This window comes from Salvelinus fontinalis, unplaced genomic scaffold (genome assembly GCF_029448725.1).
Source record: "Salvelinus fontinalis isolate EN_2023a unplaced genomic scaffold, ASM2944872v1 scaffold_0222, whole genome shotgun sequence".
Classification (NCBI taxonomy): domain Eukaryota; kingdom Metazoa; phylum Chordata; class Actinopteri; order Salmoniformes; family Salmonidae; genus Salvelinus; species Salvelinus fontinalis.
In genome coordinates this window covers 135,001-147,482 of record NW_026600431.1, presented here as the reverse complement: position 1 = coordinate 147,482, position 12,482 = coordinate 135,001, and the positions used below count along the sequence as shown (strand labels likewise).

General features: G+C 47.5%; 1 protein-coding gene across 2 annotated transcripts in view; it reads left to right on the top strand.

The window, feature by feature from the left end:
* The first annotated feature begins 8,018 nt into the window (after window positions 1-8,018).
* LOC129844750 (GRB2-related adapter protein-like) overlaps window positions 8,019-12,482 on the top strand; it is a 4,482-nt gene continuing 18 nt past the window's right edge. The window contains exons 1-7 of one of the 2 annotated variants that reach the window (XM_055912835.1): window positions 8,019-8,119; window positions 8,718-8,805; window positions 9,263-9,354; window positions 10,633-10,752; window positions 10,902-11,064; window positions 11,511-11,837; window positions 12,050-12,482. The exon at window positions 12,050-12,482 is cut by the window's right edge and continues 18 nt beyond it. In XM_055912835.1, the coding sequence (XP_055768810.1) occupies window positions 8,728-8,805; window positions 9,263-9,354; window positions 10,633-10,752; window positions 10,902-11,064; window positions 11,511-11,837; window positions 12,050-12,250 (981 nt within the window). In that variant the 5' untranslated portion in view covers window positions 8,019-8,119; window positions 8,718-8,727 and the 3' untranslated portion in view covers window positions 12,251-12,482. Of the gene's footprint in view, window positions 8,120-8,717; window positions 8,806-9,262; window positions 9,355-9,644; window positions 10,753-10,901; window positions 11,065-11,510; window positions 11,838-12,049 lie in introns of those variants that run through there. The other variant, XM_055912834.1, reaches the window with a different exon arrangement.

Here is a 12,482-nt window from a genome sequence, read left to right as displayed (position 1 = left end):
CACAAATAAACAGAATGGAGTACCGTGAATTAATGGACAGTCAAGCAGGCATCAGCTATGTAGCCAAGTGATCATAGTGTCCAGGGGGCAGCCGTAGATGGAGTAGTGAGGCCTCCACTAAGCTAGCACGCGTTTAAAGTTAGTAGCCCGGGGGGGTGGTCTGCTCAGACGGAGGGGGTCTGCTCAGACGGAGGCCGGTTGAGGGCACCGGTTGAGGGCACGTCTGCAAACCAGACGTGGTCGTGTCGACAGAGAATCCAAGCCGGATAGCGATGGCGAAAGAGAGGTTGTGAATTGTAGAATTGTGTTTGCTAACTGGTGCTAGCTTCCTGGCTGCGCTAGCTGCAAGATAAGCTAGCAGTTAGCAGACCGGGGCAGGCAAGTTAGCCTTTGGGGGACGTCGCGATGGGGGGAAAGTCTGTTTTTGCCTCTTCGTGCGGTGACGTCGATAGACCAGTCGTGGAATTAGTAGGGTTCCAGGTAGCTCTAGGTAGCTAACAGGCCTAGTAGGTTAGCAGAATGAGCCTTCAGCGGGCGTCACGCCTGAGGGGCCTGTTGGAGTCCCCGGGCAGATTATGTCGGTATTCCAGTTGTAGAGGATAGGCGGGGTTCCGTGCTCCGTACCGGCAGTAAATGGGTCCGGGTCTTGTAGCCCAGGAGTGGGCTTCAGTGGTAGCACAGGAGCCCTAGCCAATTAGCTTCAGGCTAATTGGTGCCTGCTCCGGGATGGAAACGCTAGCCAGGAGTGGTCACCCGGGATTGTGGTTAGCTAGTTGCGAAGATCCAGATGAAAATGTTCAGAGTTTGCGGTAGGAATCCGGGGATATGGAGAGAAATAGGTCCGTTATGCTCTGGTTTTAGTCACGTTGTTCGAACTAGCGAGAGCTTTCCGAGCTAAAGGTTAGCTGATGACCGCTAGCAATGGTTTGCTAACTGATAGCTGGTAGGCAGTTAGCTGGCTATCTTCAGTAGATGGATTCCAGATCAGAAGTAAATAGAAATACTTTAGAAAAAAGCAGATCCACGCCACATTGGGTGAGGCGGGTTGCAGGAGAGTATTTAGAAGTTGAGGTTTAAGAAAGTATTTTTAAAAGATATGCGAAGAAAAATATGTAAAAAGATATATACAAGGGACACGGGACACGACAGGACAAAGACGTCTACACTGCTACGCCGTCTTGGAATGTGAAATGAAATGTAGTGCACTATAAAGGGAATAGGGTGAAATGTAGTGCACTATAAAGGGAATAGGGTGAAATGTAGTGCACTATAAAGGGAATGGGGTGAAATGTAGTGCACTATAAAGGGAATAGGGTGAAATGTCGAGCACTATAAAGGGAATAGGGTGAAATGTAGTGCACTATAAAGGGAATAGGGTGAAATGTAGTGCACTATAAAGGGAATAGGGTGAAATGTTGTGCACTATAAAGGGAATAGGGTGAAATGTAGTGCACTATAAAGGGAATGGGGTGAAATGTAGTGCACTATATAGGGAATAGGGTGAAATGTAGTGCACTATATAGGAAATAGGGTGCCATTTGGGACGTAACCTTTGTCTCAATACTGATCAGACCCCACTGAGAGGAACTCTTTTCATTTACCAAGGATATATGTTAGAACAGATCTAGGATAAAGTAGCCCCTCTGGCCATGTAGTTTCACTCATTATGATCTAACATGCAAAACTGATCCTAGATCAGCGTTGTACTCTGAGATGCTTTATGAATACGGCCCAGTTCATTACTGGGGATATTATTAATAAAGTAAAAGTATGAGTGCTGATCTATGATCAGGTCCCCCTGCCTATATAATCGTTTTCATTGTGACTGAAAAGGCAACATTGATCCTAGATCAGCTGTTGTACTCTGAGACGCTTTGTGAATATGGCCCTGTTTAGTCCAGATGGTTTTATCATTTTGCTACAGACTCTGCTGGCCCCTAGTGGCCATAATAAATAGTGAGCGAGAAAGAGCGAAGAAAGGAGGAAAGAAGAGAGGGAACATTCACACACACGCGCACGCACACACACGCACGCACGCACACACACCCACGCACGCACACGCACGCACGCACGCACGCACACACACACACACACAGCTTTCAGAGCAAAAGCTAGCAGGTAACCTAGTGGTTAGAGTGTTGGGCCAGTAACCGAAAAGTTGGTGGATTGAATCCCTGAGCTGACAAGGTAAAAATCTGTCGTTCTGCCCATGAACAAGGCAGTTAACCCACTGTTCCTAGGCCGTCATTAACTGACTTGCCTAGTTCAGGACCAAGGCACTCTTCGTATAATTCATTTAAATGCCTATATAAGTATGGCATGTTCAATAGAAACAAAGTTTTTGTAAAACCGACGCGTTTCGGCAGCATGTCCTTCGTCAGGGAGTACCAAAAACAGGAATACACTGTCCTCTTTTCAACAGAGTTTCCAATCAGCCCTAATTAGAAGAGGGAGTGGTTACAAACTTGACTGGACACACCTAGTAAGCAATACTATACACATTAAAAAGTGAAAAACTGTAGCTATGTTATCATACAAATACAACTCCAAGCTAGAAGTATCAGGACACTTAGAAAGGAAGTTCGTACCTTAAATATGACTGGGACAAGTCTCAAGAATAAGACAGCAATATATTCCATAGTCCACTAGAACACAGAAAAACATGAACAACAACAGTCTGAACATAGCTTGGAGTTGTATTTTTATGATAACATAGCGACAGTTTTTCACTTTTTAACAAATCTGATTTTTTTTAAACTTTGTTTCTATTGAACATGCCATACTAATAAAGGCATTTTAATTAACTATATGAAGAGTGCATTGGTCCTTCTTTCTTTTTGATGACCAATTCACCCCTTTTACCAAAGAGCACCTTCTATCTACCAAAATGTACTAATGTGTACCTAAGTAGCGCTTCCCTTACTCCTCTTTCTACAGTATGTGTTATCTTCAGATTCTATGGACTCCAGTAACAGTATAAACCCTGTGTGTTGGGACTCCTCCAGTAACAGTATAAACCCTGTGTGTTGGGACTCCTCCAGTAACCCTGTGGGTTGGGACTCCTCCAGTAACAGTATAAACCCTGTGGGTTGGGACTCCTCCAGTAACCCTGTGGGTTGGGACTCCTCCAGTAACAGTATAAACCCTGTGGGTTGGGACTCCTCCAGTAACAGTATAAACCCTGTGGGTTGGGACTCCTCCAGTAACAGTATAAACCCTGTGGGTTGGGACTCCTCCAGTAACAGTATAAACCCTGTGTGTTGGGACTCCTCCAGTAACAGTATAAACCCTGTGGGTTGGGACTCCTCCAGTAACAGTATAAACCCTGTGGGTTGGGACTCCTCCAGTAACAGTATAAACCCTGTGGGTTGGGACTCCTCCAGTAACAGTATAAACCCTGTGGGTTGGGACTCCTCCAGTAACAGTATAAACCCTGTGGGTTGGGACTCCTCCAGTAACAGTATAAACCCTGTGGGTTGGGACTCCTCCAGTAACAGTATAAACCCTGTGGGTTGGGACTCCTCCAGTAACCCTGTGGGTTGGGACTCCTCCAGTAACAGTATAAACCCTGTGGGTTGGGACTCCTCCAGTAACCCTGTGGGTTGGGACTCCTCCAGTAACAGTATAAACCCTGTGGGTTGGGACTCCTCCAGTAACAGTATAAACCCTGTGTGTTGGGACTCCTCCAGTAACAGTATAAACCCTGTGTGTTGGGACTCCTCCAGTAACCCTGTGGGTTGGGACTCCTCCAGTAACAGTATAAACCCTGTGGGTTGGGACTCCTCCAGTAACCCTGTGGGTTGGGACTCCTCCAGTAACAGTATAAACCCTGTGGGTTGGGACTCCTCCAGTAACAGTATAAACCCTGTGGGTTGGGACTCCTCCAGTAACAGTATAAACCCTGTGGGTTGGGACTCCTCCAGTAACAGTATAAACCCTGTGGGTTGGAACTCCTCCAGTAACAGTATAAACCCTGTGGGTTGGGACTCCTCCAGTAACCCTGTGGGTTGGGACTCCTCCAGTAACAGTATAAACCCTGTGGGTTGGGACTCCTCCAGTAACAGTATAAACCCTGTGGGTTGGGACTCCTCCAGTAACAGTATAAACCCTGTGGGTTGGGACTCCTCCAGTAACAGTATAAACCCTGTGTGTTGGGACTCCTCCAGTAACAGTATAAACCCTGTGGGTTGGGACTCCTCCAGTAACAGTATAAACCCTGTGTGTTGGGACTCCTCCAGTAACAGTATAAACCCTGTGTGTTGGGACTCCTCCAGTAACAGTATAAACCCTGTGGGTTGGGACTCCTCCAGTAACAGTATAAACCCTGTGGGTTGGGACTCCTCCAGTAACAATATAAACCCTGTGTGTTGGGACTCCTCCAGTAACAGTATAAACCCTGTGGGTTGGGACTCCTCCAGTAACCCTGTGTGTTGGGACTCCTCCAGTAACAGTATAAACCATGTGGGTTGGGTCTCCTCCAGTAACAGTATAAACCCTGTGGGTTGGGACTCCTCCAGTAACCCTGTGGGTTGGGACTCCTCCACTAACAGTATAAACCCTGTGGGTTGAGACTCCTCCAGTAACCCTGTGGGTTGGGACTCCTCCAGTAACCCTGTGTGTTGGGACTCCTCCAGTAACAGTATAAACCCTGTGGGTTGGGACTCCTCCAGTAACAGTATAAACCCTGTGGGTTGGGACTCCTCCAGTAACAGTATAAACCCTAGGGGTTGGGACTCCTCCAGTAACAGTATACACCCTGGGGGTTGGGACTCCTCCAGTAACAGTATAAACCCTGTGGGTTGGGACTCCTCCAGTAACAGTATAAACCCTGTGGGTTGGGACTCCTCCAGTAACAGTATAAACCCTGTGGGTTGGGATTCCTCCAGTAACAGTATAAACCCTGTGGGTTGGGACTCCTCCAGTAACAGTATAAACCCTGTGGGTTGGGACTCCTCCAGTAACAGTATAAACCCTGTGGGTTGGGACTCCTCCAGTAACAGTATAAACCCTGTGGGTTGGGACTCCTCCAGTAACAGTATAAACCCTGTGGGTTGGGACTCCTCCAGTAACAGTATAAACCCTGTGGGTTGGGACTCCTCCAGTAACAGTATAAACCCTGTGGGTTGGGACTCCTCCAGTAACAGTATAAACCCTGTGGGTTGGGCCTCCTCCAGTAACAGTATAAACCCTGTGGGTTGGGCCTCCTCCAGTAACAGTATAAACCCTGTGGGTTGGGACTCCTCCAGTAACAGTATAAACCCTGTGTGTTGGGACTCCTCCAGTAACAGTATAAACCCTGTGGGTTAGGACTCCTCCAGTAACAGTATAAACCCTGTGGGTTAGGACTCCTCCAGTAACAGTATAAACCCTGTGGGTTGGGACTCCTCCAGTAACAGTATAAACCCTGTGGGTTGGGACTCCTCCAGTAACAGTATAAACCCTGTGGGTTGGGACTCCTCCAGTAACCCTGTGTGTTGGGACTCCTCCAGTAACAGTATAAACCCTGTGGGTTGGGACTCCTCCAGTAACCCTGTGTGTTGGGACTCCTCCAGTAACAGTATAAACCCTGTGGGTTGGGACTCCTCCAGTAACCCTGTGTGTTGGGACTCCTCCAGTAACAGTATACACCCTGTGGGTTGGGACTCCTCCAGTAACCCTGTGTGTTGGGACTCCTCCAGTAACAGTATACACCCTGTGGGTTGGGACTCCTCCAGTAACAGTATAAACCCTGTGGGTTGGGACTCCTCCAGTAACAGTATAAACCCTGTGGGTTGGGACTCCTCCAGTAACCCTGTGGGTTGGGACTCCTCCAGTAACAGTATAAACCCTGTGGGTTGGGACTCCTCCAGTAACAGTATAAACCCTGTGGGTTGGGACTCCTCCAGTAACAGTATAACCCCTGTGTGTTGGGACTCCTCCAGTAACCCTGTGGGTTGGGACTCCTCCAGTAACAGTATAAACCCTGTGGGTTGGGACTCCTCCAGTAACAGTATAAACCCTGTGGGTTGGGTCTCCTCCAGTAACAGTATAAACCCCGTGGGTTGGGACTCCTCCAGTAACAGTATAAACCCTGTGGGTTGGGACTCCTCCAGTAACAGTATAAACCCTGTGGGTTGGGACTCCTCCAGTAACAGTATAAACCCTGTGGGTTGGGACTCCTCCAGTAACAGTATAAACCCTGTGGGTTGGGACTCCTCCAGTAACCCTGTGTGTTGGGACTCCTCCAGTAACAGTATAAACCCTGTGGGTTGGGACTCCTCCAGTAACCCTGTGTGTTGGGACTCCTCCAGTAACAGTATAAACCCTGTGGGTTGGGACTCCTCCAGTAACAGTATAAACCCTGTGGGTTGGGACTCCTCCAGTAACAGTATAAACCCTGTGTGTTGGGACTCCTCCAGTAACAGTATAAACCCTGTGGGTTGGGACTCCTCCAGTAACAGTATAAACCCTGTGGGTTGAGACTCCTCCAGTAACAGTATAAACCCTGTGGGTTGGGACTCTGTTGCCTAAGACAGAATCTCAATTGCATTTCCTTGATTCCTCACGTCCTCTCTCATCACCTCCTCCTCAAAACCGATTGGATGATAAGGTCAGAGGTCCTTGAGAAGGCAGCAACGAGAGAGGACGTGAGGAATCAAGGCAATGCAATTGAGATTCTCCCAGGGTTTCTTAAGCATAGTCCTGGGGGCCCAAAGGAGTCCATATGTCTTGTTTTTGCCCTGGCACTAACACGCCTGATTCAACTAATCAACTCATCATCAAGCCTTTCATTTTTTTAATCAAGTGTGTTAATTCTAGGGCAAAAACTAAAATGCACACCCCCGTTTGGTCCCTGGGACCAGCATTAAAGGACTAGTTCACTATATTACTTGATATTTTCCCTGAAAGCTGTCTATGAGCCAGGAGAAACTGTCATCCGTGGTTCAATTTTCTTTAATCAGCCATTACAACCAGAGCTAACTTCATCCACCGCTAGATTCAAACGTAATTGATGGGGGAAAGTGAGCATGTTTAGAACAATAATGTCCACATCATGTTACTTAAACCTGATTTGGCCATAAAAAAAACAACCTGCTCACATGCCCCCATCACTTCAATAGATGTTTAGCAAACGGTGGCTAAAGTTAGCTGAGGTTTGTAATGGCTGTATAAATAAACCTGAACCACAGATGACAGTTTCTCCTGGCCGAAAGACCACTTTCAGGGTGAGGAACCAGCTAACATCAAGTTGTAAAACAGTGAACTACTCCTTTAAGAAACACTGTCTCAGGCAATAGTGGCCGTGTTGGTAAGAACCCAAACCCAGTGTCTGTATAGCTTTGGACTGAGCGGGTGTGTGTGTGTGTGTGTGTGTGTGTGTGTGTGTGTGTGTGTGTGTGTGTGTGTGTGTGTGTGTGTGTGTGTGTGTGTGTGTGTGTGTGTGTGTGTGTGTGTGTGTGTGTGTGTGTGTACGTACGTAGACTCAGCCTCTGCTACAGCTTCTGATCCTGTAGGAAACACAGACCTAAAAACATATGAGAAAGGGAACGTGTTGTTGGTTGCAAGAGAGAATATTGTGTTTGCTTGTACAACATAAAGTGTGTATTCTCCAGCACATAGGATCATAACGCTGGCAAGTGAAATGTAAAAGGTTATTTGGGTGTTTCCAGAAACAGCAGCTACAGCAGTGCTTCCAAAGGAGGAAGTTTGTCGAAGATGAATGTTCTCTTCTGAAACAGAATTTATTTAGCATATGGCCACACTGAGACTGCATTGTGGTTTCACCCCTTCTCTCTCTGTATGTGTTAATGTCTGTGTGTGTTTGTGTGTTTGTGTGTGTGTGTGTGTGTGTGTGTGTGTGTGTGTGTGTGTGTGTGTGTGTGTGTGTGTGTGTGTGTGTGTGTGTGTGTGTGTGTGTGTGTGTGTGTGTGTGTGTGTGTGTGTGTGTGTGTGCGCATGCGTGTGTGTGTGTGTGTGTGTGTGTGTGTATACGGTGAGACATCTTCTAAACAGCTTGAGAACAAGGTTCTGTTTGCGCAACTGCAGGACTGCATCATATCCTGTCTGTCAGAACTGTGACAAGGACAGTTAAAGTTTGGAGCTACCATCTCTACTAACCGTGCTGTCTGGGGGAATCGAGGTATGTATCAGTTTCCTTTACAGTGTTTCTTGCTGTTGTTGTTGTAGTTGTTATTGTTGTCTATAGGATCGTGTATTCATTAAAGATGTGTCAAAGTTGATGTGTTTTGGGTTTCTGTTACAGAACTATGCCTTTGTTTAACCTCTCTATCCTGTCCTCTCCCCCTTCCTTCCTTCCTTCCTTCCTTCCTTTATCTCTCTCCCTCTCTTCACCTATCCCCCCTCTCTCTCTCTCCCTGTCCCTCTCTCTTCTGTCTCTCTCTCTCCCTCTCTTTACCTACCCCCCCTCTCTCTCTCTCCCTGTCCCTCCCTCTTCTGTCTCTCTCTCTCCCTCTCTCTCCCTGTTCATCCCTTTTCTCTCTCTCTCTCTCTTCCGGTCCCTCCCTACCTCCCTCTTCTCTCTTTCTCTCTCTCCCTGTCCCTCCCTCTTCTGTCTCTCTCTCTCTCTTCCGGTCCCTACCTACCTCCCTCTACTCTCTCTCTCCCTGTCCCTCCCTCTTCTCTCTCTCTCTCTTCTGGTCCCTCCCTACCTCCCTCTTCTCCCTCTCTCCCTCTCTGTGTCACCTCCCTCTCTCTCTCTCCCCCTGAACTCCCCCCAGACTTCCTGCTATGGAGGCAGTAGGTAAGTATGACTTTACAGCCACTGCTGAGGATGAGCTGAGCTTCAGGAAGGGAGACAACATGAAGGTAAAGAGGACAGCAATCCCCTTCCACACAACTAGTGTACCCTAGCAAGGGCACATAGTAAACATAAGTAGACAACCCTTATGTCGGAATACTCCATGCAACACTGTCTTGCAAACCCATTGTTAGTTGATAGGTGCTGACATGTTGGTCACAGGCCTTTGTTATAGCATACAGTAAGCTATGTTGTGAGACGGTCAACTGGCAAACATGTATAAGTCATACGGTATCCACAGCATTTCCTGTTAGCACTCTGTCACTTATGTCAATACTTCTCCATTCTAACCACTTTAAGTGTGTGTGTGTGTGTGTGTGTGTGTGTGTGTGTGTGTGTGTGTGTGTGTGTGTGTGTGTGTGTGTGTGTGTGTGTGTGTGTGTGTGTGTGTGTGTGTGTGTGTGTGTGTGTGTGTGTGTGTGTGTGTGTGTGTGTGTGCGTGTCCCACTCCTCTGTTCTCTGTAGATCTTGGGCACCAATGATGACTGGTTGATGGCTGAGCGACATGGAAAGAAGGGATTCATACCACGTAACTACATCGACATAAACCTACCCAGGTCATACTTATTACCCAAGACAATCACCTACCCAGGTCATACTTATTACCCAAGACAATCACCTACCCAGGTCATACTTATTACCCAAGACAATCACCTACCCAGGTCATACTTATTACCCAAGACAATCACCTACCCAGGTCATACTTATTACCCAAGACAATCACCTACCCAGGTCATACTTATTACCCAAGACAATCACCTACCCAGGTCATACTTATTACCCAAGACAATCACCTACCCAGATCATACTTATTACCCAAGACAATCACCTACCCAGGTCATACTTATTACTCAAGACAATCACCTACCCAGGTCATACTTATTACCCAAGACAATCACCTACCCAGGTCATACTTATTACCCAAGACAATCACCTACCCAGGTCATACTTATTACTCAAGACAATCACCTACCCAGGTCATACTTATTACCCAAGACAATCACCTACCCAGGTCACACTTATTACCCAAGACATACACCTACCCAGGTCATACTTATTACCCAAGACATACACCTACCCAGGTCATACTTATTACCCAAGACAATCACCTACCCAGGTCATACTTATTACCCAAGACAATCACCTACCCAGGTCATACTTATTACCCAAGACAATCACCTACCCAGGTCATACTTATTACCCAAGACAATCACCTACCCAGGTCATACTTATTACCCAAGACAATCACCTACCCAGGTCATACTTATTACCCAAGACAATCACCTACCCAGGTCATACTTATTACTCAAGACAATCACCTACCCAGGTCATACTTATTACCCAAGACAATCACTTACCCAGGTCATGCCTATTACCCAAGACATTCACCTACCTAGGTCATACTTATTACCCAAGACAATCACCTACCCAGGTCATACCTATTACCCAAGACATTCACCTACCCAGGTCATACTTATTACCCAAGACAATCACCTACCCAGGTCATACGTATTACCCAAGACAATCAAGCAGTACTGTGTGTCAGTGTGTGTCGGCTATGTGATGTCTGTGTGTCAGCAGGTGTGAACACAATCCGATGTTATGAAAAATACTAAATACAATTGTGTTTACTGCTCTCCATCTCCCCCCACCCCTTCTCACCCACTCTCTCTCTCCCCCTCTCTCCTCCTCCCTCCCCATCTCCCCCCACCCCTTCTCACCCACTCTCTCTCTCCCCCTCTCTCCTCCTCCCTCTCCATCTCCCCCCACCCCTTCTCACCCACTCTCTCTCTCCCCCTCTCTCCTCCTCCCTCCCCCTCTCCCTCCATCTCTAGTTGGTACCAGGAGAGTGCTAGTCGAGGTGAGGCCCAGGAGTCTCTCATGGCCCAGCCTATAGGATCCTTTCTGATCAGGGGCAGCCAGAGCGCCCCAGGAGATTTCTCCATATCCGTTAGGTCAGTGTGTGTGTGTCTTTACATTAAAAAGCTAGATTAATGTACACGACAACATCATTGACCACATATTTGCCTCATATTTACATCATATCACTATACCTACCTACCTACCTACCTACCTACCTACCTACCTACTTCTCCTCTCCCAGACACGAGGCAGACGTGCAGCACTTCAAGGTGATGGCAGACACCAGAGGGCAGTATTACCTCTGGTCTGAGAAGTTCAGCTCCTTCAACGAGCTGGTGAACTATTACATGAACAACTCTGTCTCTAAACACAGCCGCATCTATCTGCTGGACACAGATACACAGGTACTGGTTATAAATAGTTATAAGGGGTTTGTAAGGGGTTTATGAAGGGCTTATACATAGTTAATAAAGGAGCTGGTGAACTATTACATGAACAACTCTGTCTATAAACACAGCCGCATCTATCTGCTGGACACAGATACACAGGTACTGGTTATAAATAGTTATAAGTAGTTATAAGGCGTTTATGAAGGGCTTATACATAGTTAATAAAGGAGCTGGTGAACTATTACATGAACAACTCTGTCTATAAACAGCATCTATCTGCTGGACACAGAAACACAGGCAGGAGTAGAACTATGGAGGATCCCTATTCACTAAATGATGGTGTCGGGTACTTCAAGCTTGATCAGGATAAATAGCTAAAACTGTTCATTATCGGTTTATTGAATCTGAAAGAAAAGTTATAACAGTGCTTTCTCTCTCTCTAATTTCACTTTTCTTCCTAGGAGAGGGGATTCGGACAGACCAGGACATCAGCCCCATCCTCTCAGCCCCAGCTTCACCAGTCCCTGCCCCGCGCACCCCAGCCTCACCTGCCCCTGCCCAGCATACCCCAGCCTCACCTGCCCCTGCCCAGCATACCCCAGCCTCACCAGCCCCGCGCACCCCAGCCTCACCTGCCCCTGCCCAGCATACCCCAGCCTCACCTGCCCCTGCCAAGCATACCCCAGCCTCACTTGCCCCTGCCCAGCATACCCCAGCCTCACCAGCCCCGCGCACCCCAGCCTCACCAACCGCTGCCACGCACACCAGACCCCATACCCCCACCACAGGTAGTATACACTCTACAACCAAATCCCTTCCTCATGTGTGTGTGTGTGTGTGTGTGTGTGTGTGTGTGTGTGTGTGTGTGTGTGTGTGTGTGTGTGTGTGTGTGTGTGTGTGTGTGTGTGTGTGTGTGTGTGTGTGTGTGTGTGTGTGTGTGTGTGTGTATAGAATGGAGCTACGTGTCTAATCGACCCCCGTGTGTGTACCTGTGTTCCAGCGTGCGGCTGTGACCACGGGGGGCAGTGGTCTGATGCAGGTGAGAGCTCAGTATGACTTCAACGCCGAGGAGAAGGACGAGCTGAGCTTCAAGGCTGGTGACGTCATCGAGGTGCTAGAGTGTTCCGACATGTCATGGTGGAAAGGAAGACTGAGGGGACAAACGGGAGTGTTCCCTTCCAACTACACCAACCCTGTATGAGAGAGAAGGAAATGGTTAGCATTTAGAGCTAAATAATTATCTGAATTCATTATAGCAGACGTTCTTATCCAGAGCAACTTAAAAGTGCAATTAGGGTCAAGGGCATATTGACAGATTTTTCACACAGGGATTCGAATCAGTGACCTTTTGGGTTACTGACCCATCAGCCTCAACCACTAGGCTACCTGCCTCCCTAAAAATAACAATTAGAGAGAGAGAGAGAGAGAGAGAG